Consider the following 25,130-nt stretch of genomic DNA (forward strand, 5'->3'; position numbering starts at 1 on the left):
GTTCGGTAAGGGCTTTAGGGCAGAGCTAACTCATTAAGGACAAAATGTGCAGGCACATTTGACCTTTGGAAATCCAGCCCAGCTCTGAAGCTTCCAGATTCAAAACAAAAGCTCCAGGGCTGGAAAGGGAGATGGAGGATGCACACTGCAAGAGTTGGGCCCATCCCCCACCCGTTCCCCTGTGACAGAGAGGTTCACAAAATCAATACAGCAGCATTATTAACTCTGCAATATCATAAGAGAGGGCTTCACTCTCTGCCTTGGTGGAGGGAAAGAAGATGGGGGAGGGGCAGGCTGGCTCCAAGGGAAATGATGTTTCATTAAAGACTTAACTCTGTAGAGACAACTGCTATGGGAGCTCAGCAGATGAACTCCATTTTGGTAGCCTCCCATATAAATCTTGCCCCTGGTCTGGGAGTTGTCGTCATGGAAAACAGTACAGCTAGGGCAAGCAAGGTCAGGATGGCAAAGAGTTGTTTGGCACACACTTCCAAAATGCCAGTGAGTAGAAAGTCCTCTGGGGGACCACCGTTAAGGCAAATACTTTTAATACGTCACACACAGTGGCACTCCTTAATTTGCAATCATGTATTTCAAAGCATCCCACTGTCACTATTTTCTCACTCTGTTTCCTTGTGTCACCTTTAAACACCAAAAGGATCACTTTCAACTTTTTTCACCAGAAGAAAATACAAACCTACTGTTAAACCTACAGGGAAATGAAGCCGCCAACCCTATTCTGTTGCCTCTGATTTCCCTAGGACTCCCAGCCAGCACAGGAGCCAGTGCATTGGGTGTGCTCTGGATGGAAGCTGGGTCACTGCTTCCTTCTCAGGAGTCATACGACCCAACCCAACTGCCCCGATCACCACGTCATTATCACCAACAAACCTCATGTATGCCCAATTAACAGGGGTTCATTTAATCTTTCACTTCATGTCCACTGTCCTGCCACTATGCCCCCAGCAGTGCCACTAACCATCATTGCAAGGCTACAAACATCTTGACATTAAAACTAAACAGAGTTTTCCGCTACATATTAATCCCCAAATCTTTCATTCAGTCATGCAGATCAAGCAATATCTAATCTTTGTAAATTCTTGGTTGTCTTCAGCTTCTCTCATTCTGGCATTTGATTCTAGATGGAAGGTTAAGCAACCCCTGTTACAAATCAGACTTACATCAATTCAATCCATTTGCTGTTCCAAGCCAAAATCAAACAAATATGACCCAATACACTGTTGATGGTATTATTCAAAACTGTCAATAAGGAACAATGGCAAATTGACAATCAGTCCAGGGGCAGTGCTTAAGAAATGGAACTCTCATCATACCTATATTTAAAAAAAAATATATCACCACCGATGCCCATAAACTACCTACTGCTTTTACATATGCCAACTTTGTTAGAAAGAACTGTGCAATCACATATCATTAAAGCCTTAACTGATATACGCCATCAAAATCTCTTGCCTGACATGATTTGATACGAAACCTGGAAAGATCCATTAACTTTTTATTTTCCTTAGTTCCCACATTCTTTTCCAGTAGAAAAATTAACATAAATCTACAAAAAAAAAAAAAAGAAAAGTATTTCTGGTAATTTTTTTAAAGCCTTTGAACAATAACACATTTACTCAATACTAACAAAAGAGTAAGATCTCATTTTACATGACCTCAACACATGCAAATTCAGGTATTACATGATAGGCAATCAAAAAAACTAAAGGCAGAAAGAGAGAATTACAATTTTAAAAAATTATTTATGATTAATTTTATTTACTTATTGGTACTAGAGTGTTTATTTGCCTTATTTATAAAAAATGTGACAGGTATGTTCATATAAGAAATACTTATTAAATAACAGGATTTGCTATTACGCATGATTTTCGACTTACACAAAGGGTCTTGGAACATACTGGTCACACAAAACAAGGTCCTATTATATACACAGAATATGTAATGTGACAAGTTCTTTGCTTAGCAAGATTAAAACTCTAGCTAGATAAACAGAAGAGAGATTATAAAATACGAGAAAACACCAGCAGTAAATGACACCCTTAGTGTCTAAGGTTTTTTTTTTTTTTTTTTTTTTTTTTTTTTTTTTATCATCATTTTATTGAGATATATTCACATACCACGCAGTCATACAAAACAAATTGTACTTTCGATTGTTTACAGTACCATTACATAGTTGTACATTCATCACCTAAATCAATCCCTGACACCTTCATTAGCACACACACAAAAATAACAAGAATAATAATTAGAGTGAAAAAAGAGCAATTGAAGTAAAAAAGAACACTAGGTACCTTTGTCTGTTTGTTTGCTTCCCCTACTTTTCTACACATCGATCCATAAACTAGACAAAGTGGAGTTTGGTCCTTATGGCATTCCCAATCCCACTGTCACCCCTCATAAGCTACATTTTTATACAACTGTCTTCGAGATTCATGGGTTCTGGGTTGTAGTTTAATAGTTTCAGGTATCCACCACCAGCTACCCCAATTCTTTAGAACCTACAAAAGGTTGTCTAAAGTGTGCGTAAGAGTGCCCACCAGAGTGATCTCTCGGCTCGTTTTGGAATCTCTCTGCCACTGAAGCTTATTTCATTTCCTTTCACATCCCCCTTTTGGTCAAGAAGATGTTCTCCATCCCACGATGCCGGGTCTACATTCCTCCCCGGGAGTCATATTCCACGTTGCCAGGGAGATTCACTTCCCTGGGTGTCTGATCCCACGTAGGGGGGAGGGCAGTGATTTCACCTTTCAAGTTGGCTTGTGTCTAAGGGTTTTAAGTGTCCTTAAATATCTGTTCCATTTTAGATTCCGTTTGAGTGATAACTGTAAACTTCCAAGAAAAATTCTGAGAAGAATATTTTAAGGAAGTATTTAAAGAGCCACGAGATGAATAGAAAAATTCCTTAACTATTTCAGATGTGGTTGGGGAAGTCAATGAAGAGTGTTTCTTCCTGGTGCCCTGTTCTTTTCCTTATATCCCAATCCCAAGCTATACTTCCATATTTATTTGTTTATCTTCTGGGTCCATCTCTAGACTCTAAGTAACATGAGAGCAGGGACAATGTCTGTTTGCTTCACCATTGCATCCTCAGCACCATGCACAGACTGTGATACACTGAAAAGTCCTCCAGAAAAAAAAAGGAGGGAGCAAGGCAGGTAGGGAGGGAGGCATGGAAGAAGGGAAGAAGGAGAAAGGAATCATATGCATGACCTAAAGAAAACAAAAAACCATAGAAGATAAAGTACAGCCACAAATTAAGCATTCCTACTCCCTTTACAATAATCCCAATGGTTGATTATGAACGAGTATGATCATTCTAGTGTCTCCGACCCTCGCTGATGGACGATGTGCTCTGATTTAGCAAGGGTCAGTCGACTTCAGAGTGAGGAGTGAGTTATTGTTTGGATGCAAAGTGACCCAGGGCAGGCAAGTGACAAGTGGGCAAGTATAGGACAAAGAGTCTTCACGGCCAAAGTGTTTTCTGGGATTCTTCTGCTCTGATTCCTCCACTTGCATACCACCCTTCCATTAAGACTACACTCTACATTCCTCAAACTTCTTCATTTATACTTGCAGGTGAAGTTGGAAGAATTCAAGACACAATGGAACAAAACAATCCCTGGATCACTCTCCTTCCTTGACCACACCCAGGCACATTCTGGCCAGTGTTCCTTCAGTACCAGGACCTGGGACAACATAGCCTGGACCCCTTGCTCTGAGTCAGACCAATGCAAAACTGTCCCTTTGGCTTCCCATCTTCTTTCTAGCACTCCAGCCCCCTTCTCTTGCTTCCCTCCACCTCCTTGGATATCCAGCATCTGCAGCGTTTCTCCCCTCTCAGTCTTCCTTCTAGTCAGGAAAGGCTGCTCCCTTGTCCTGGCCTCAAGAACCTCCCCTCCCAGAAGTAAACACCATTGAAGGAGCGTCCACGCTTCCTTTTAGCCCCTTCACGCACTCCTGCCCGAGAGAGGAAGAACGTCATGCCCGCTTGGTGACACTGGAAGGAAAAGCAGATTGCAGCACTCAGTCCAGCTCCTGTGCCCCTGACCTCTCCCTGGGAGGCCCCAATCTGCCCCCTTTTCTGGGGGAAGCAATGTGGGGCCAGGAAACAGCCGGCCCCACTGAGGCCAGGTGGGAGGCGGGGATTCCAGCTGCTTGCTGGTCTAAGGGACACACACTTTCCCTGGGGTGGGTCAGCCCATGAGCTAGCAGCAGGGTGGGGACTGAATAAATATTGGGGAGCCAGACTGAGGCTGCACTTCCCAACCAGGTCTACAACCAGATGCATCAATAATAAAACTGGTATTTGACTGCTATTTATCCGATTCCTGTATATAAAATAGGTTAGGGAGGGGAGAAGTGGAGTGAATTTATTGACTCCACTTGAAAAATAGCAATTGTACTGTAATTATAGACAATGGTTAACAACCTGAATTATTTGTCCTCTCAATAAGTTTGATATTTTAAATTTAACATATAAAGTTTAAAATATATATATAACATAAAATGAAGAAAATATAAGCAGTTCATAATCCCATTGCCCAGACTGCTCTCAAAAAATTAAAATAATGAACATATATAAAGGTCAAAAACATTCAAATGTATAAAAAGTAAAATCCTCCCCTTTCTTACCCCCCGCATTCTCTCTCCCTTCTCCCCCAAAATGTCAACAGGTTTTTATATATCCTTTTATTTTAAATTTTATGCATCCCAGCATATATTAGACATTTTTATTCCTTCTTTTTTTGCATTTACATAGATGATAATTGGCTTTTCATTTTAACAGCTGAAAGCTCCAGGTGCAGGGAGGCTGGAGTGGTGCTGGGGAGGGGGTGTGAGAGGGGGTTAAATGCCTTCTTCCCTCCCATCCCTTTCCCGCCTGCCCACAGTTATGCACCCCAGCTCCCCTTGTCCCATAAAGGCTTCACCCCACCTTTCTTGCCATTCCTTCCTTCCTAACCCAACCAGCTTCCTTATAGCAAGTGCCTTAAAGTGAAGTAAGTCATTCCACAGCTATATTAGAAAGCAACACTGGACTAAAATGGGTAAAGGGTACATGGGACTCTTTGTATGATTTCTGCTACTTACTGTGTGTCTATAATTATTTCAAAATTAAAAGTTTTTCGGTTTTTTTTTGTTAATTCAATAAGTCTGTGCTTGATGGGAAAGCCAACATGGAGGAACCCAAAAATAAGAAAAGTAAGATACAATGTACAGGGCACTAACCTCAGCCCCTGGCCCCTTTTGCTTCCACAGGCTCCCACTGGCCAGGGCTGTAACATCAGCCAGTTCTTGAAATGTTTGGGGATATGTTCGATTTTCCTTAAAGAACAAAACAATGTTTTCCAATAAAGCTATTTGTTGGGAACTCGGAGTATTACTCGATCCAAAGCATTCTGTGTGTGTTTTTTGAAACAGTGAGTTTCTATCCTCTTTTTAAAAAATTAGAACTAAACCTTAAAAGTATATAAATATTTAAGCTTGCAGAAAAAGGTATAGCCCTTCAGATGGGGAGTCCGTACAATTCATGACCTCAAGCGTATTATGGACCTACTTGCCAGCAAATCGCGTCGATGGCAAAAACACAACTGTATACTCAAGGGTCTGTCACATTCCTGACCCCAGAATCAAATTTCTCATGCGAGAGATTGAGCCAAAGGTGTGTCCCAACAAATCCTTACAGATATGAGTCAAGAGGCTGACATTCCTGTCCCACTCCACCTCCGCTTCCCATGGGAAAGCTAGAGCCAGGCCAAACTCTAGCTAGAGTGAGGGGAGAGATCTGACCCAGGCAGACAGAGCAAGGAAGGCCCCCGTCAAAGAGCTGTGCAGCACTGTCTCTCAGGCCCATCCGGGATGCAGACTTCCCATGACTCAAAAGGATGGAGGTGGGCCCATACTCCAGGGCTCGGTGGTCAGATCCAGGCTATAGGGGTTTTCAAAATGTGCTATATTTTTATTTTGTCGGGTTTTTTAAAAATTCAGGGAACATGAAGTAAAAATTCAGATTTGTTGATTCTCTTGAAAAAAAACAAAACAAAACAGTATCTGGCAACAGGTTCTGCATCCTTATACAGCAACATCTGGCTTGAGCTAAATGGCAGCTCCACCTTTAGACAGGATCTATACCTTCTACCTTGTCACAGTCCCACCACTCTCGATTGTCTTATGCCCTGCCTGCCTCATTCAGTGTCACTATCAGCCTGTTTCCCAGTGGGCCCTTTGTCACTCCTGCTCTCAGAATTTTCCTTTTTTCAGTGACTGCTTTGGGGATACAGGGATCTCCTATCCGCCCCCCTCCCCCCGCCACACACACACACACACACCTCGTTCCCCATTCTCTAAATTCTTGGTGCCCTTAACGCACCATACAAAAATACCTAGTCATTACCCGTGCCCTCCAATGTCCTTCCTTTTGTTCAAGACCATAAGAAAAAAAGAAATGTTTCCTTAACCCCCAATTCGTTTTACCTAAAACGTGGTTTCCATCCAGTGCTCAGAAACTGATAAAGCAATGTCTTTTCCCCACTGCCATCCAGTTATGCTGATTTCTTAGTCAAGAGCAAGAAATTGGTGTGTTTTCCTTTCTGGGATGGGTCTTCAATAATTTTCAGGGAAGAAAAATAATGAAAAATATGTTAAATGCAACACCCCCACTCAGAACTGTTGCTTCTCTCCAGCAGGCTCTGCTTCTGTCTTCCAGGCCAGCTGTATATTTTTCCAGCCCTTATCACAGCTAAGGTTCAGCAGGGGTGCCAGACTAACACAGGGGAAGGGGCCTCCTGGGTCTGTACCCCAGGCTTGCCCACATCTGCTCTACCAGAAACACTGACAGTGGCCCAAGTAGTTGCCAGTTTGTCCCGGCTGACACTGTGCTCACCTGCAGCTCAGGGGTGCTGCTGTCCACGGGGGATAGAGTCCTCATGCCACAGTTACTGGTGGCAGAAAGAGATCCCAAGGGCCTCTCACACACAGAGATCCAGATGTGCCCTAACTTCAACCACTGCTCTGGGGGAGGCAGTATGTGAGTGGACCTTTGTACCTGACACCCAGTGCTCCTAAATCCTTGTCAGTAGGGTTCCTGTCTTAAGTTGCACGTGAATCTGAGCATCCTCAGTTACAGAGTTCATGGAGGCATAATGGGTGCAGGGTTTTGGGGGGTGATGAGGAAGTCCTAGTAATGGATGGTGGCAAGGGTAGCACAACACTGAATGCTTGGGAGTGGTTGAGATGGGAAAGTTTATGTTGTATACATGTTCCCACAATTTTAAAAGAGTGACTAAGGAGACAATGCAATTAAATACAATGATCCTGGACTGGATCTAATAGAAAAAAGGCTCAAAAGGATACTACTGGGACATATGAAAAAATTGGAATACAGACTGTAAGCTTTATATCAATGTTAAAAGTCTTGAACATGATAACTGCATTTAAGGTTATTGCATATGTGACTATCTTGTACTTCAGAAATGTACATGGAAGTGTACAACCTATTCTCAAATGTTTAGAAAATGGATAGATAGATAGATAGATAGATGATAGGAAGAAGGATATGGCAAATGTGGCAAAATGTTAAACACTGGTGATCTGAACATGAGGGTGGGGGATACGTTGAAGTTCTGCATGGATTTTGTGTTATTTTTGCAACTCTCCTGTAAGTTTGAAAGAATTTAAAAATAAATTTGAAAAAAAAGTGTGGGGGAGGGGGCATGTTTTAGAGGACTTGACCCACACAGTCAATATGGTCCTCATTTCTGAGTTCAACCTCCCTTCTTATCTGCAGTTACCTCCTACTCAGATTATCCTGGATGGGGATAAGAGTGCGTGTCCCAGAGAGCACACATGCTGCTCTGTCACCCCAGCCCCTGTGTGGCATAGCAGGAGGGTTCCCCTGGAAGTCAGGATTAGAGATCCAAGTAAGTCCAAGACTATCCAGATAAGTTCCATCTTCTAATCATCAACCAACATGTCATACTGCACTGTTAATGAGTCATATTAGCCACACAGATTTCCACTTTCAGAAGCACACTGTCCCTAGGGTTCCCATTTCCACACAAAACCCAAACTTCCTCCTACCCCAGGGTACTACAACACACACACACACAAATGCACACAAATATTTTGTGAGGGTGGTAAACTATAAAAACTTCTTGTGTATTTTTCTTATCCAGAAGTTTTCATCTGACATACCATACACATGAAGGTTGCTTACTTTCTCAAAATTTAGTTTAAAACCTAACACACAAAAAAAAGGAAACTAGAAAGTTCTAAGTCTCCATTTGCAGACAGCAGTAGGAAATATTTCAAAGTGCCTTATTTAAGGCACAAAACAGCCACATTTGAACAAAGAAGAAGCTTCTAAGTTCCTGCTCAGCAAACCTGAGTGGACATCATAAGGTGAAAGAAAGCCAACAAGAAGTAATTCTGTAAGGCCCAAAACAAAAGCCTCCCCTACCACAAAAGAGAAACAACTAACACTGCATAGCTTGTGACAGTTTACAAAGCACTTTCACATCCATATATCACTTGATTTAACAATCTTATTATCATAATCTCCACATTGCAGATGGGACAATGCAGCTTATAGTTTGTCCTGATTCATACTTACAAAGTCAGGACTAAATTCCAAGATTTCTGACTCCAAATTCCTTATATTTTTCACCACAACCAGTATTTTTCAAACTTCATTTTCATTCCATCCTTCATGCACTTTTACCAAAACAGCATTCTGCCTGCATATTACTTCCTTACTATTTTCATTTTTAAATTGTCTCACTAAGGCAGTATGTATTAAGGCTCCACATATTTTAAAATATTTTTCCCATAAATGGCCATCAGAAGATAATCATAAAATTAAAAACAAGGAAACCAAAATGACATTATTAACTTTCAGCTGGATGCCTTGGCCGTCAAAAGCTCTAAGTCTGTCATAGGGGACTGGTGGTTTGATGGGCTGAGCCCTCTACCAAGGGACTTGCCCTTGTCAAGACTATTGCTGCAAAGGAGAGGCTAGGCCTGCCTATAATTGTACCTAAGAGTCTCCACCTGAATGCCTCTTTGTTGCTCAGATGCGGCCCTCTCTCTCTAGCTAAGCCAACTTGGAAGCTGAAATCACTGCTCTCCCCCCTATGTGGGATCTGATATCCCAGGGAGTGAATCCCCCTGGCAATGTGGAGTATGACTCCCAGGGAGGAATCTAGACCTGGCATCATGGGATGGGGAACATCTTCTTGACCAAAAGGGAGATGGGAAAGGAAATGAATTGGAATAGCTAGCAGTAAATACCTGAAACTATCAAACTACAACCCAGAAGCCTTGAATCTCGAAGACAATTGCATAAAAATGTAGCTTATGAGGGGTGACAATGTGATTGGGAAAGCCATATGGACCATAGTCCCCTTTGTCCAGTGTATGGATGGATGAGCAGAAAAATGGGGGGGGGGGGCACCCAGTATTCTTTTTTACTTTAATTGTTCTTTTTCACTTTAATTTTTATTCTTATTATTTTTGTGTGTATGGTAATGAAAATGTTCAAAAATTAATTTTGGTGATGAATGTACAACTATACAATGGTACTGTGAACAACTGAATGTACACTGTATGACTACATGGTATGTGACTATATCTCAATAAAAATGAATTTTAAAAAAAGCATGGAAATGTCAGTGCTGCCCCCAAATGAATAAATTTGATGAAAATAATCAAAAAAAAAAAAAAAGCCCTAGGTCTGAGACCTGTCTTTCCTTGTTTAAAAAAAAAAAAAAAAAGGAGAGATTAATAAGCCTTAAAGAGGTGTTAAAAACAAACCACCACAAAGCTGAGACTTTCTCCTTGAGTTCATCAGAAGAACTGAAAGAAAACTGAAAAGGAAAAATAAAATTGTCTCCCAAGGTGATTCTGGTATATTTAATGCAGTGCTCATGAAGCCCTCTTGGAGTGTATTTGAATAGCATTGCAAAACTCCACACACATCAAGCACTGTGTTAACCTGCCTCTGCATTTAAAACTCTGGAAAGGGGCTCAAAATTCTTGAAGGTTCTAATCTAACTAGGACTTAAATAATGATCTCTAAAGCTTAGGCAAGTTATCTGCAAAATGAGGGGGAAGAGCCTGGAATAAGAGGTCTAGTGTTCCTCACCTTCTGGTATTTGTAAAATCCCAGTATCTATGGATGGGGACCAAAGGGAAAAAAGAGAGTATGGACGCAAACACTGGAGGAAAAAGTAGGCAGACATATCTTGGGTAGGAGGACAAATGGTTTGCATTCTGCTTCCCTTTCAGAGAGAAAACTATTTGTGCAAGGACATCTTATGTCCACATAATGTTCTTTCTTTTTCCTTCTTTCTCTTTTCTTTCTTTCTTACCTCTTACTTTCTTGAAATATATTTTAGAAATATTTTACTAGTAGCTAATTCACAAGGTAAGATAAACAGCTATTGGTTTTTTAAAATATCTATATAATGATATTATAAATATAATTGTGTGTATATATATATACATACATAATATATATATACATACACACACTAAGAAAATGACTCTAGAGCTTTACATAGTACTCAGAAATTTTTAAAAAGAAAAAAGTAAAGAGAAGTTGGTGAGTGGAAAAAGAAGGAGGAATATCCAAGCACCAAGGGAATTCAAAGGAATGACTTTTATAGCAGGAAAAGAATGACCCTGAAAATCGCCATATGGTCAACCTAAATGACATTCTTACTAATACAAGAGAGCCAATGTAAAATAATATATTTTTTCAAATAGCTTTAATGTAGAATAGCATCCTGAAAGCATTAGAAAATGAAGACCAAGTGCAATGCTGGCAGTATTTGAATGCCAAGGGTAGGAAGAAAAGCAAATTACTTGATTCTCAGGAAACTACTTTATTGTAATGCACTGGAGTTCTTCACACAAAAAGCATCACTTCCTCAGTGGAATGGGTCACATAAAATATACTTGCTCAAAAAATAAGCATATGCCCAGGTAGGAAAGCAGTTAATGAAATTCTGTACAACATGCTTGTAAAGTATATCAGACTAAGAAAACTCAGAACCGATTTCATGTTTTTCTTCTGCAGAAAGGAGTTAGCTTTTCCCCACCACTGTTCAGTGGGGTCTCTGTGACTGGCGATAGAAGCCGTGGCAATAGCAGCCTTTTTTATTAATGAGGAATATCTGATGGAAAAAACTGTTTGTTATTGTCCCATTTTACTCCCACTTAGACCAAGTAAAGCATGCTCGGAGTCAGTTTCCAAATTGGAAAATGTTGCAAATACCAATAAAGAATGAACATGCTCCAAAGCAACTGCTCAGCCCAGGCAGGGGAGGGGTGAACCAGATGGTCTTTACCATCCCAGATTTCGATGATCTAGAACAGAACCTGGATGACTAGGAAAAAGTGAGATGCAATTTGGAAGCTGCTTTATAAAATAGAATCCCAAACAAAGGTATTTAACAAGGCAGAGCAATCTAAAAAGCAATGGATGCTGGGTAACAGCAGGAGGCAAGCCACCGTGAGGCTGGTGTCAAAACAAAGTCAGAGCATTTTGGAGGAGAAGGTGCCTTAGGGAGCTGCTGGTCTGGGGGTTACAAACCCAAATGCTCACCCATCCCTGAAGAGTGAGAGATGAAGCCAAGAGGAAACAGGGGACAAGGTTAATTGAAGAGTGCATGATCTAAAAGCATCCAAATTAAAAAAAAAAAAATTGAAATACGTGTACTGGCCAAATAAAACTCATCTTCAAGCCAGTTCAGCCTAGGAACGTCCCATTTGTATCTCTGATGTTCTAACTGTTCCTAACTCTAACCCCACAGTGCACACTGAGGAAACTGAAGTTACCTCATTTGATGATAAACACAAGATAGTGGGTGTATGTAGCAGAGCCAAGGTTTATGTTATACACTGAGATGATGTTAAACAGAAAAAAAATTAAATGACGTGAAGGCAAAGTCCTCTGCACACCTTGGGTTCAGTTGTACTAGTTCACAGTTTGTTCTTTTAGAGAACAAATCAAATGATCATCTAGCGAAACACAAACCTACCGACGACTTGGGAAGAACATGGGGGGATGCTGTGCTTAAAAAAAACACAAAACCTAAATAGTCAGGAGAATCAGATATTCAGTTTTTCAAAAACAGCTGTTAAATCTGCAGTTAAATTGCTCACAATGGTCCTGAATAAGATATAGCAAACAGAACCCATGACTTCCACTTTATGTGTGGCAAAAACAAGGCATTTAGAATCCTCGCAGTTTGTTTTCAAAAATGTACGAGTTTTTCTTTTAAAGTTCTGTTTTCAAGGTTCCTTCTAGGTACCCCTCTAAAAGCAAGGGAAGAAAACTACTCTCCATTCCTGGTATCGGTTAATGTACATTAAGAAATGGTTAAGCTTAAGTATCCTTTTAAGGAAAAGTGAAATTCCAGGGGAAAAAAAAATCTCATTGAGATGTATGAAGTGGTAGGAAATCTTCCCAGGTAACTCCATGAAGCGTGGAGAATGATGAAAACAACTTCTCCTTGGACAGCTGACGGTAAAACAAAGAACTGAGCAGGTCCTTTCAGGGAACCCATCTCCTGCCAGCCAACAGGACTTTCCTTGCCTGGTTTCTGTGTATCCAAGAAAACACCAATACACAACCCACTGGAGGAGGGAATGCAGTTTCTCACAGAGCTGGCATCTCTGAAATAAATCTCTCCATACGTGCTGGGCTAAACCTTAAATACAAGGAAATAATCTCAAGTTTTATAGCATATGTGCATGATCCTTCCCTCCCTCCCCCATAAAACTCCCAACACGAACCACCACATCAAATTACTGCTTTTCAGAGGCCAATTCAAAAATGCCCTACTTTATCACAGAAAGAATTTTCCTTGTGTATGTGAGTGCTTCCATTATGTCTTATTTGAAAGGGGAAAATGAAATAAAAATCCTATCTGAGATATTTATAGATCTCATAAAACCTGATTCACTCTCATAAGCTGCTGTAAGCTCAGTCATCAGGTAAGGCAGACATGGCAGGTGTAGTAGCCAGCACTGTATTATATTATATATGCTTAATTCTGGCTCCTAAAAAAGACAGAGAAACAAAAAGCATTACTTTCATGCTGGAAAAACTTAGGAGAAGTAAGTCATAAGTAAGAATGGAGAGAAAGAAAGGGGAACAGGTTGGGCATTTGCACAAGCAAGCTAAGCAAATTCCAAGAATGGCAAACCAGCCCAGGTTCCAAAGGCTAGTATTGCTAGCCTTTCCTCAGTTCTAAGTATGCGTCATATAATGAGACCTTCTGTGGGATGGAAAAAGGAATACCATCTCCAACCCCCAGCACTCACCCCTCCCTTGCTCTCCATCATTCACCTTCTCTTAGACACTCCAGACTCACTGGGATCTTAGCAAGACCAGTGAGACTATTTAGAAAAAAACTGTGGTGCTACTTTGCACTCCTATTGAGGGGAGGGAGAAAGCTTGAAAATAGGGAAGGAAAGGATATTTGTTGCATGGATGCTATGTGCCAGACACTGGGTCAGAGTGCCAATATGTCTGACTTTATTTAATTTTCACGACAACCCTCTGAGGGTTGACAGAAGATGGAATGAGACTCAGAGGTGGTATGTGTCATTTTCAAGGTCACCCAGCTAGTAAGAATAGGAGCTCAAATCCAGCTCTGCCTGATTTCAAGGCCTCCATGTAATCCGTCTACAATAATACACTGTAGCTTTAAGGAGCATTAAGTATGCCCAGAAAGAAGAAAAGCAAACTACAAAGCTGTTCAAATCTACACAGGTCCACTGATTGCCAAGACATGCCCTCTGACCTCTGCCCAGGTCCCTCCCACCTAAACAAGAGATAATATAAAGGTAAAGCTTAAGGGTGTTGGGTTTGCATCCTGGCTCAACCACTTCCAAGTCATGGGACTTTGGGCAAGCCACTCAATACCTCTAACCTCAATTTCTCCATCTGTAAAATAGGGATAAGCAGAATATGTATCCCACAGAGGTGTTGCAAGGATTAAATGAAATGATGCATAAAGATGCTCAAATGAGATAACCCTAGGAGGTAATTAAGATACATCAGATATTACTATGAAGCTTGTTATGATGATAGGAAGAATGGCCAAGTGGAAAGAGGGAAGATAGAAGAGGAAAGTGTGTTTCACCACAGATTTTGCACCTCATTTCCTTTGCAGCCTTCGAAAGACAACTTCTTATTCTTCCTCTGCTCCAATCTTCTCACCTTGGAGTGAGAAATTCTGTAATATCTTCCCGCTCTCTATCATAGAAAGAATATGTGCCAATAACCAGAGATCATGAGCAAAACACCTTGAGCCCTTCAAGAACAAAAGCTCAATAAGGATGTTCGTCAGACTCTCATAAACCAACATGAAAACCCCCAACACAAAGAAAGCATCTTTTGGTCCATATTAAGGAAAACAAGAACCTTGATACAAAGAGGAAAATGCACAAGTTGGGGCTGAGCAACCTTAGAAGGCAGAAGTGATGTCAGCAACTCAGGTTTGATCCTGAGAAGCATCTCAAGCAGCTCACAAGAGAATCAGTTCTGCATAGGGACTTCCTCATAGAAGACATCCTTCAACACCATAGGCAGGAATTAGGCTCTATTCACAGGGCTTTTAGTGATCATATGAACAAACACTAAAAGCTCAAAAGGTAGGAGTTAAGGGTGGGAGGCAATTCAATCCTACTCCTCTGTATGCTGAGTAAATTTGCCACCTCTCCAAAAATAAGTGCCTATACCATGATAACTCCATCAAATTCCTACTAACTCAGCTGTGGATGTGAGTGTGAGATCCCTGCACACTGGAGCCAGGTCAGGAGCACATGGGTGCCCTCTTGCAAGGCAACTGCTCCATGCTAACTGCCATTTTCACAGTTGGGTTGAGCTTTCCAAAAGGCATCCTTCAACCCGGAGCTCTGCACTTCTCTCATGATGTTCTCTCTTGCCAACCATACCCCCATCAGAGACAGTTTATACATGAAAGGATGTAGCTATGGAACATACAGTTTTGCAGACATCACAGTTTGAGAAAGAGGCATTTCTAAGGCTTCTTTGCAAAGATCGCCACACGCTCACAGTCATTACCACAGGCGTTAAGCCTCCTATCGACGTGGAGACTGTCTCCTCGCCTGAATGCCCCCAGAGGCAATTTTTCCACAATTTATTTTTGTTCCTCTTACTAGAAAGACGGTTCCTTTTGAAATTCTTTATAAACACAGTCTACTTCCAAATAATGAGGTCAGGAAGAAATATGGAAATCTGCTACACCTAATGCCTACATGGCATCCTCCAACAGATGTACATGCATGCACCCATCCCTTTAAAACCACAGGGCAGACTGAGGGAAATGGAAAATTGTGTCTGAAGGCTTTTAGAGAATGAATTATTTGAAACACAGCATGGCTGGAGTTTAATGCCCAACACCACAGGTACCAGCAACAGAAACTGACCAGGTTAAACAAACCTCTGATAGGTCACAGGAAATGTCCTACACACTTCAGGGTGAGGGAAAGCAAAACCCAAAGAATGAAATAACACTTGCACAGCTGCCCTTCATCAGTGAGCTGGATGAAGTACATCTACCGGCAGTATTCTGTTTTATTATAAACCTCTGTTATACTGAAACTTCAAGTTATACAAGAAATGAACTATTTCAATATAAGGAGTACGCACTGGCAACTGTGACATACCACTAACCCTTATATAGACTGATGGCTCAGCTTTGGTTGCACATTGGAAGCACCTGTGCTTTAAAACTTGAAAACTTAGCCATAGGTATACTGATTTAATGGGTCTGGGGCATAGCCAAGGTTGGGAACCACTGCTACAGACACAAGCAAATCTTAATCCAGTCTCCAAATAGCTATTAAATGCCTGCTATGTGCAAGGCTTTCTTAGAAGCTGAGGGGTTACACATTAAAAATGCATTACCAAAATTATAACCAAGGCATGGGCCCTGCTCTAAATCTCATACCTCTGGTAGAAAAAGACAACTGGGATAAAAATTAAAAAAAAAAAAAAAAAAAGCTGTAATACAAGACAAAACTGAAAAGTGTCATGAGGAAGTAAAAAGGACCACAAAAATGTAGAACTTGTAGCAATTACTGCTGGCAGAGGGAAAGGGAGGGAAATTTCCTGAAGTTGTGGCAACTATCCAGAATTTAAAGGATGAGTACAATTTGGACAAAGAGAACTGAAGAGGGAGGGGAGGAAGAGGGAAAAGGCTGAAGGAAACAGCATAAATAGACAAAAGCAGGAAAAACATCTGTAGAGTGAGTCACCCAATTTGGATAGCATTTACACTTGAAAGGGGGAGAAACTTAAGACTATTAACCAGACCCAGTCTTGGGACACCCTGAGTCTTACCTACATGTAATAGGGAGCCACAGACAATCTGTAAGCAAGAGCCACACCCGGTGAGGGAGGTAGAAAGACATGTCCAGGGAGGTAATGGGGCTGAACTAGGGCAAAGGTAGAGGGAGCAGAAAATTAAAGACTGATTCCAAAGCACTGCAGGAGCCAAATCAATGGGATTTTTCAACTTATTATATTCAAGGGAAAGAGAGAAGCCAAAGATAGCTGCAGTTTCAAACCTAGATCATTGGAGGGATGGTCATGTTAATAAAAGAAACACAGAAGCCAGTAAGAGGAGGAGTTGTTGATGCAAGAAGATGAGTTTAGGGTTTGAGCCATAAATTTAGCTGAGGTGATGATGGGGTAGCCCAAATGGCTTTTACTGTCCCATACTTCCAACTCGAAAATGTGAGTCTGAAACTCAGCAATATATCTGGAGTTGGCCATGTAAATTATAGCTTTGAGGAACAGAGACGTCTCCATTTGGGAAGGAACTTTCAGTTTCCAAGATCCTAGAGGTGAAACGGATCTGGGAGATGAGCTCCAAAAGAGATGTTTCACCATTACAACTATCAGAGGTTGGGGAAGGGAGAGGCAGAGAAGGGCAAAGGAGTGAATAGAGCTCTACCCTCTTCTTTCCTCATCAGGGACAACTGTGAAAATTAGGCTTGCCTCATCCTCCAGCCCCAAAAGATTTTTTATTTAAACCTCACAGAGCTTGAGTTTCTTCCCAACTGCTTATCATATTATGCAATATTTTTTCTGTTTAAACTTATAAAACATTACAACTTCACTGCCCTTTTCAATCCTCCCAAGAATTTTTAAGCACTTCAAAAAAGATTTTCATGAATGGCTTCTGAATTCACGTGGATAGTTGTTGAAGTTTCATGCAGTCCCTTTGTTGGCAAGATGTCAGAGACAAAGCCATTTCACGCTTGACGCCTTCTCCATAAAACACCAGTTCTATCTTCCACCCAATCTCCTACTATCTATACTTCAATGCATCATGCTTGTTATTATTTAAGTGGCAGTACTTTAATGGTAAGTTGTAATTATAAATTGCAATTTGGGGCTTTTGTTTGGTTTTGTTTTTTTCAGTACAGCATACATTTTCCAGGTTACCACATAATTAAAAGTGGAAAAGGGTTTAAATTACACAAATAAGCCTTCTCTACAGTATTCAACATCTTGGATTAGGGCCCAGACAATTCCAGAATTCCATATTTTTGTGCTCTTCAAAGTCAAAAGGGGATTTTCTTGCCTCCCTTCAAGGAAAAAAAAAAAAAAGAGGCAAATGAAAACTGACTCAAAGCATATTCACACAGTGTGATGGAAAGTAAGCTACCTGGTTTGGGCATCCAGAAGAGTCCTGGGCCCAGAACCATCAGCGCTATCAATAAGCTTCTTGGAGGGTTCAACACTTTGTCTGGTTTCAACAATCACCTGGTCCAAACCTAGAGTCTTAGATGAGCAAGCTAAGGCCCATTCAAGATTTAAAATTCTAAGATTTTACACCTTTAGCTTTGTTTCAAGGTCCTGGGCCTGACATTCAATATGACCCTCAGGAAATGTCCATAACCCATATTTAGAAATAGGTGTCACGTACAGCTCTACATTAATTATTTTAATTACCTCTAATCATTTCCAAACGACAGAGACATGGATGCTGTTTCCTGGCCATTATGGACATGAGGATTCACCCTGTATGTTCATCTGCCTTCAAAGATCCAGCCCCCAGCATCCAAGCCATTAACTAAAAGCATGTCCATAATAAAGTTTAGTAAACCTAGAGCATATTTTATAAGCAAGGTTGTGACAAAGTAGGTAAACACAGAAAGGCACAGGTCAGTGCTCAAAAGCAAATACTCAGAGAACATTACGACCTCTTTTTTGGCAAATGTGTTCTGCCCCATATTACTTAACTTTGACAATTCCTTCTCTCCTCTACAAGAGAACAAGATCTGAGAAGGCTGAATCTATATCCAATTCAAATCTGCATGACCTAAAACACAGTATTTTGCACATCACGAGTCAAGTATTGACTGCAACGTATCTTCTATGTTTTAAAATGAAAAAAGAAAAGCCCACATGGTGTGAATGGATCCATCTATCAACTCAATCAGGAAAGGTGTCCCCAGGAAATGAAAAGTCACTCAGACCTCAAGCAAGCCAACACTAGACCCACATCCCAAGACTGCTGCTGTCACTCAAGCAGTGGTAAATGGAGCTGGGAGTTGCTCTAACAGACAGTGGAGTAGGCATTAGCAGGACCAAGTTTTTAGGGTCACGCCAAAACACCAAGTGAGGAAAATAAACAGGCCTCTAGGAAGTAGAAATAATTCTGCAAATTAGCAGCAGAAAATACAGATGAGGTGGAGGGAAGAGCAAGATCATACCCAGTCTTGGGTAAAAGCCTGTCCTAGCAATGGCAGTACTTTGTTTATTTCAGGAGCACAGAAACCAAACTGAATAAGGACGGTTTCTCATGTGGGTGTTCTAAGAATGTAATTCAGGAGGAGGGGAGAGTGTTTTTTAACTTGTTAATGTTACATGTAACATTAATGATTACATACTGGAACTTGTTCTATCAATTTTAACACCATTAGTAGTTGCAGAGCTTTCTAATCACTGTACTTGGTAAAACTGGCATTTGGGATTAAAATATTTCCACCTGTTTATGCTAAGCAAGTGCTCAGCTGATTTGGGAGAACAAAGGAATTTGTAGAGACTAAATCTCTCCCCCTCTCCCCTCTGGCACCACTCACTAACTTGGGGAGCTGTCCTAAACTTTCAGCAAATCCCAATTCCAACATACACGCTAACTGACATACCGAGTGAACCAGAATTACTAGAGGCTTTCTCTACATTCCCCACTGGGAAAGGTGATAAAAGCGCCTGCATGCCACAACAAACTGCAGACATAGGGCACATCTACCAACCAATCTAATAGCAAAGCAGCTATCGTATCAGCATGAGCCAGCTGACACTAGCCAGAGCAAACTATATTCTTCTTTCCCCAATAGGAACAAAGAGTGACTAAAGGAAGACTGCAATGCCTTCTTATACTCGAAAAGTTAAAATACAGAATTATCTCAACAGAGAGGGATGGAAAGCTTCGTAAGAGAATGGTGCTTCTAAAAGCCCCAGCAAGACCCTCTTTAAACTAGACCTACACAAATAGAGAGGCAAAGCGTCCCCATTGGCATTTATATTTAGAACAGGCTGTGAGAAAGTAAGAGCCCACACCTGAATGCTTAGGGTCCCAGACATCCCCATACATAAATCATTTCAGGGTAGGGCTGTCACACTGCATCTTCTGCTCTGCCCTTTAAATGGACTGGACCCCAACATCACATTCTCCTCAGAAGAGGGAGAACAAAGAATGGTGACTTCCTTCCCCCCCCCCACACTAAGGACAAATGTAGTCAGAGTATCTGCACTGTAACACTCGCTCACTTTAAAATACCAAACTGCAAACAGGTACACTGAATGATAATGTTTGAGAGCTCCAAAATCTACACAAAGATGTGTCTATTAAAAGAAGGTGGAAATGAATCTGTTAAAGAAAGGCTAAGTGTGTGACTGTGCTCCCATGTGCTTTCATTTTTAAAGATATATTTATTTAGTGATTGTATCTTTATAAAGAAAAAGCTAAACAGGGGTAGTTCTAATTTTTTAATTATCTATCAAGAAACAGATTTATAGTAACTGAAGAGCACACAAAATCACATACCAAAAAAAAAAAAAAAAAAAAAAAAAAGCCAGCTATTTTATTCTTTCAGTGTGGTTAGCAAGGCTCCTTTGTGTCTACAGATTTCCCTGGGTGGTGCTGCTGCCAAGAAATTCTAATTCACGACTAGGTTTTCTGCAAATTGGGGACAGAGGCGAACCTGCGGATGGACCGACCCTACAGTTTGCTTTGTCTTTTTCTGACTGAGACAGCACCTGGCTGCTCAGACTGGAGAAGGCAGTGCAGAGGCAAGCTCACCATGCAGAGAAAGAAGCATGTGGCTTGCAGGCCAAATGGCATCCCTTGTACCATGAGGCTGTTTTTGGAAGGCAACCATTTCTGTAGGCTGTCCCCTAGAGTTGCTTTGTAACAGAGCCCCTTGTTAAAAGTGGTTCAGGGTGCCTAAAATCAAGATGGAATTGCAGTGTTATGGGGACGCTGTAGTCATTACAGTAGCCAAGTATGCCATTAGTTTAAAACAATGGGGGAATGGGGGAGGAGGGCGGAATGCTCTATGATTTATTTATTTGTTTCCAGTAGCAGTGGAAAATTTTCTCCAAGCAAAAAGGAGGCCTGAAACCGACCCCGTCTGCCAATTATGAATCAGCATTAACAACAAACTTAATTTCATAAGAACTTTCAAGTAAACATACCGTGCCCCTCAATGGCATGAAGCAAAGCTAAATCCACACATGACTTAGGACATCATTACCTGTCCTGCATTTGTGAAACAGACCAAGTATACAGCAAGTACCAAAATTCTAAAAATCTTTGTAGCATCTTTCAGAAGTTATCTTTTGGAAAGATATCTAAGCAGACTGTATCAAATAATTTTTATTTTCTAAGTAAGTGGTGGATTCAGAAAAGTTGTGATTTCTACTGGCAACTAAGGTCATGAATGGGTCTCCCTTTATCCACCATCAAGTGGTACCCCATAAGCTATTCCAGCTTCTGCCCTTCCCTTGACTTTTTCTTCCTTTGACTAAGACAGCTCTTGGAGATTTTCCTGCAAGTTTCCAAAGAGTTAAGGCTGATAGCCTTAAGAGTTGTGCGTCAGCTGAATTCCGTAAAATAATAGACCGCATAAGCACAATGTAATTTACAGCTATATGACAGGCAGAGATGATGTTACTTGGGCCAAGTGCTTAAGTATGCAGTCAGAGCCCAGGAATGGAGAGCTGTTCATGTGGGATGTCCATCTGGATTTTAAATTACACAGGCAATGATTTTCAGAGTCGGAGCTGCATGTGGCTAAGATATCACTGCCTGAAAACCCAATGTCAGAATGATGATCCCCATGCCATCACAGGCTCAATTATCCCATGCCACAAGTTTCAAATAAAATCCCCATATATTAGAGTCCATCCTCAATTTTCAAATGCATATATGTTCTTTGCGTTTATCATCCAAGTCCCTCTTTCTCTAGACACCAAATCAGATTCTTGGAATCTCCTTATTTCACTCATCTCTTTAAGGCCATGTACCTTGTTCACTTCAAGAAGAACACCTAATACTCCTCCCCATTTGACCTCTAATATCTGATTACCGCAGACCATAAGGAAAGTTCCTCCTGCCTGGGGTTCATTGTAGCAATGTTCTTGAGCTGTTTTGAGCAAACTAGTCTCAACATTTCACCATATGATGGTTTACTCGGAACCAGCAATTGCATAGAACCACCACACCATCCCATCCCCCTATCCCCCTTACCCTTGTTACACTCAGAAGCAGCAACAAGGCAGGAGAGGCAGTAGGAAAAAAGAAAGCAAAAGAGGCTGGAGGCTTTGTCATCAGCATGACCTAGGGTTGTAGTCTCCTTTATACAGAGCAGTTGTGACCTGAGGCCAGAGCACAAAGCTCTGTGGAATGATATCTTATTTATAAGCATTTTCCCACAAGTTATGTTTCTCTATGGAGTATGAGCACGCCTCTCAAATAACTTGGCAAAGGGGTGTAAGGTGAGGGGGCTGGCAGCTGGGGAGAGTTAAGGTAAGAGGAAAGGAGTGGGGTGGGGGGAGAAAGTCCATTGCTTGCAGATAGAAACTAAGCTAAAGGTTCCTTGAAGGGGATTAGATGGGGTAGGTAGGGGGAGGAAAAAAAGCAGAGGAGGACCTTAAGGAAACAATAGATTTAACACATCCTCTAATTGTCAAACCAGCGATGTTTTTTTGCAGATCTAGAGTTTCTCCTGGATGTGCTGGCCAGATCTAGAAAAGCAGGTTTCCTCTGGAGAGGCCTTCCCCCAAGCAGGCTTTACTACTGTGAAAACTTGAACCAAAACAAAGTTGCGTGATTCATCAGGAGAGAACGTTGTCACAAATAAAGCCAACTTTCTTCCCTCCAATACTGCTCTAACAGTTAGTCACAAACAGGGGCTGCCTTGGGCAGGCTGACTAAATCAACAGATTCCCTTCCCTAACCTGTCTAGACGGTTTTTAATATGCAACTGATTCCACACCAAAAGGCTGATAGTGTGCGAAGAAGGTTAGAAAATGAAATTGTGGCAACATTTTGGTTTAATTACCATGTGGGAAAAAAGGAGGAAGAACATCTAATGAGATAGTCTTATTAAGGATGAAGGGAAAGATGCATTGAAGAAATGCTTTATGCTAACAATGTATGCACTGTGTGTGCATTTACAGAGAGCATCTGCTAGCATTCACTGACAGGAACGCACGTATGGAACACACAGACTTCAGAGGCCAAGTCCTTGAAGAAACTCACAACTCTAATCAGAAGAGAACAACAACTGGTAACAATGGTACAGTCAGAGGATCTGCTTTGCCACTCAGCTCCCTGTACCAAAACCCAAACCTCCTCACTAAAGCAGCAACTGTCACATCCCAGCCTCAAGCTGGCAAATCCTGCTTTGGATCCTGGCAGAGGAAATCCAGCCGTTCATTAGCCTTAACAAGCTGCTGTCAGGGAGTGAAGCAAAGTTACAGGAGCAGCCACACACCGAGACGCTCTCAGCCCTCCCCACGGGCAAGCGGGTTTCTCCAGGACGAAATGCACAAGTTCACACTTCCGATGTGCAAAGCCAGACTGTTCTTGGGCTTTCCATGGTGCACACTGTAGAATTTTTAAAGAGCGCCCATGTCCCTCCACCCCCACCCTCTTTCCTGCAGAATGCCCCCTCGGCAGCTCCTAATCGCTGCTGAGAAAACCACTGTTTCCACAGTAGACCCAGCACTTTCTTTATTCCACTTCACAAAGCACAGTGAACTTGTCACCAGCCCTGCTTCACCCTTGCAGGGATGCCGAGCCAACTTGGCATAGATGCCCTTCAGCATCCTAGGAGTTTCTTAACTAGTGCTTTAACACAAAGTCGGGGGCACTGAAACACACATCACCCTCTGCCAGAGATTGTGCTGTCTCACTGAATACGGACCCCAAACAAAAAGAAATAAGGGCACACACAAAGAGTGTTTTCTTTCTGGGTGCATTTGACTAGGGAAATCTGAAATGCATTGTCAGCCTAAGCTAGATACATCTTCAGGTCCCCCTTGTAGATTTCTTTGGGTATCTTTTGTCACTGGGCTCCTCTCCCTTCTGCCCACCTTCCGATCTCAAAATCAAGATCCTATTCTTTATTGACAAGCTAATTACTGGGAAAACACTCCGCTTTGCTCCTGCCTCACCCTCATCTGACGGTGGCAGTCAGCACTAGTTAAAAGGGATGAACCTGATTTAAGGTACCAAGTAGGTAGAGCACCTGGATGGAGGGACGTGGTCCTCTGTCAGCGATCGCTCGGAAACCCCTAAACCACCTTCCCACCCGGCTCCTCCGAACCCCAGAAGTTAGACAGGTCTCTGGTGGGGGGACAGTGCGCCCGACAATGTGTGCGCAAGGATGTGTGTTGGTGACTGAACGCAGGCAGCTCAGACCGGCTGCTCAGCTCGGCACACTAAGGGGTTAGGGGGTGGGTGGAGAGGTAAGCGCATACGACTGTTTCAGAAAACATTTTAAACAACAAACAGCCAAAAAAAAAAAAAAAAAAAAAATTAAAACTAGGAAGGAAAAAAAAAAAACCCAAAGCCCACACCAACGCAGCCCCTGCTTCTCCGCCACCACCACACGATTTACACAAGTAATTTAAATAATTCACCTGCTGCCAGGTCTCCTCCAGGGATGGCAAAGCTGAGAAGTAGCCGGTGTCGTGGACAAGTTGTAGCTCCTGGAATATACTATAACTAGCCAACACGTCCATGCTGCTGCTGCCGGGCAAAACCGGAGGAGAAACCCTCCCCCGAACTCAGTTGGGTCTGTCTGTTTGTCAGTCTGTCTGGCTCACCCCCCAAGAAGGCAGACATCCAGTGGCCCTTTTGTTTTGTTTTGTTTCAGTCAACTAAAAAGGAAAAAAAAAAAAAAAAAAATCAATGCAGGAGAGAGGGAGAGAGGAGGTGAGAGGAGAGAGTGAGCGGAGTGGATGGAGAGAGGCATCCAGCGTGTACAGTGCAGAAGACTGCCAGGAAAAGGGGACTTCTCCACGGGAGTAACAATTCCCTTCCAGGGCTCTAATCACTCCACCGCGTGGATCAGGAAGGGGGATGCAAACTCACTGACACGGAGCTGCCATCTATTTCTGCAGCGCTGTTCGCTCCTAAGGCAATCTTTGCTCTTTATTTTGGGAGGTTGCATTTTTTTTCTCTCGCGATCGCTTCTCCCCCCAACCCCCCTTCCCTTCCCTCCCCACCCCCTACCCCATCCTTGCTAGTTTGTAGTCGTCCCCCCCTCCCCTTTTCTCCTCCTCCTGCTCTTCCCCCTCCCCAAACGCCCTCCCTCCGCCCGGCTCTCGGCGCAGCCGTGGGATCTCGGAGGAGGGCGTCCATTAGGCCGCGTGTGACCATGTAAGGTAAACAGAGGGCTCATGAAGTCACTGAGGACCAATAGGGAGCGCGAAGCGGGACCCGGGGCGGGGCTTAGCCGTGGCAGCGAGCGCGGATTGGTGTGCTGCGCATCTCCCTGCTGCCTTACAAGGCGGTGCAAGGCAAGCTATTTTTAGAGGACTATATAAA

The 25,130-nt window shown here is 42.1% G+C and overlaps 1 protein-coding gene across 1 annotated transcript in view; it reads right to left on the minus strand.

Moving 5' to 3' along the window:
* Positions 1-24,772, minus strand: part of KLF7 (Kruppel like factor 7) — an 85,100-nt gene extending 60,328 nt beyond the window's left edge. The window contains exons 1-2 of the mRNA XM_037849032.1: positions 24,675-24,772; positions 24,221-24,460 (exon numbers count right to left, since the gene is read on the minus strand). Of these exons, the coding sequence (XP_037704960.1) occupies positions 24,221-24,322 (102 nt within the window). The 5' untranslated portion in view covers positions 24,323-24,460; positions 24,675-24,772. The remainder of the gene's footprint in view (positions 1-24,220; positions 24,461-24,674) is intronic.
* Positions 24,773-25,130: the final 358 nt, after the last annotated feature.

Source organism: Choloepus didactylus, chromosome 9, assembly GCF_015220235.1.
Source record: "Choloepus didactylus isolate mChoDid1 chromosome 9, mChoDid1.pri, whole genome shotgun sequence".
NCBI lineage: Eukaryota > Metazoa > Chordata > Mammalia > Pilosa > Megalonychidae > Choloepus > Choloepus didactylus.